The 1,090-nt window shown below is 35.6% G+C and overlaps 1 protein-coding gene across 1 annotated transcript in view; it reads right to left on the bottom strand.

Moving 5' to 3' along the window:
- Nucleotides 1–71: 71 nt before the first annotated feature.
- The window catches only part of LOC111819427 (origin recognition complex subunit 5-like), a gene marked incomplete at its 3' end in the record, with an annotated part of 6,548 nt that continues 5,529 nt past the window's right edge, over nt 72–1,090 (bottom strand). The window contains exon 3 of the mRNA XM_023725882.1: nt 72–202. Within this exon, the coding sequence (XP_023581650.1) occupies nt 72–202 (131 nt within the window). The remainder of the gene's footprint in view (nt 203–1,090) is intronic.

Genomic DNA, 1,090 nt, shown 5'->3' with positions numbered 1-1,090 from the left:
ACCCCCGAGTGTTCAGGAAGAAGGCATGTTCATAAAAGACATATATTTTTTAAAGCAAGATGACAACTCACCAGATGCCTGAGCTCTTTCAAATCCCGGCAGACAGTGTAGAAAACTCCAAGAAGAATGTTAATGTAGGCAGCATAGAAATCAGCTGAGTATTCTGGAGGATGATCATGGCACAGGATCTTTTGAAGATTCCCTGTTCACAGGACACAAATTAACTTATAAGGATTTGCACAGCACCCCAGTCTTGTCTTCTAATATTTTATAACAAAGGTTTAAAACAATGTACCCAGTACTAGCAATAATCAAGGAATGAGAAAACTGTGACAAGATTAGAATAGAATAGTAATACGAGTTTTGAAACTGAGGCAAAAGAACTCAATTACAAATTTAATCTATTGTAAAAAAATAAATATTGGTCAAGACTAAACAATGACATCTAAAGAAAATCTCAAGAACCTTATCACTGCCAAAATCAATATTTAAACTGATGAAAACTATATACTCACAAATCCATGAAGCTCAAAAAAATCCCAAGCAGGGTAAACATTAAGACACTTTCTTTCTCACCTTTGTGTTTATTTAAAAGACAACTGTTAAAGCCAAAATGATAATAATGTATTATGGGATTTATAATAAATGTATAAGTAAAATATAGGACAATGACAAACGTTGGGAGGCAGGGAATTAAAAGCAACTGAGATTTTCAGATTGTTTGTTATTATAGCGTTATTATACTGTAGCTGATACGATAACTGTGGTGGCACTGTGGTTAAGAGCTACGGCGTGCTATGGCTGCCAACAAAAAGGTCAGCAGTTCAAATCCACCAGCCACTCCTTGGAAACCCTACGGAGCAATTCTTACTCTGTCCTATAGGGTCGCTATGAGTCAGCATCGACTCGATGGCAATGGGTTTAGTTTGGTTTTTTTAATCCTGATACAATAACTAAATCAAGACCCTAATTAAGAGCATTATAATCTATCTGAAGAAGAAAAATAAGAACATTAACAAAAAAAGGAGTAGTCTGTATGTGGCAGAAATAAGAAAACAAGAATTCCCAATTGGGCCCCTAGCCATCACTG

The sequence above is a fragment of the Trichechus manatus genome, unplaced genomic scaffold (assembly GCF_000243295.1).
Source record: "Trichechus manatus latirostris isolate Lorelei unplaced genomic scaffold, TriManLat1.0 scaffold00788, whole genome shotgun sequence".
Lineage (NCBI taxonomy): Eukaryota > Metazoa > Chordata > Mammalia > Sirenia > Trichechidae > Trichechus > Trichechus manatus.
The sequence above is the reverse complement of the archived record's forward strand: the minus strand, read 5'-3'. Positions and strand labels throughout refer to the sequence as shown.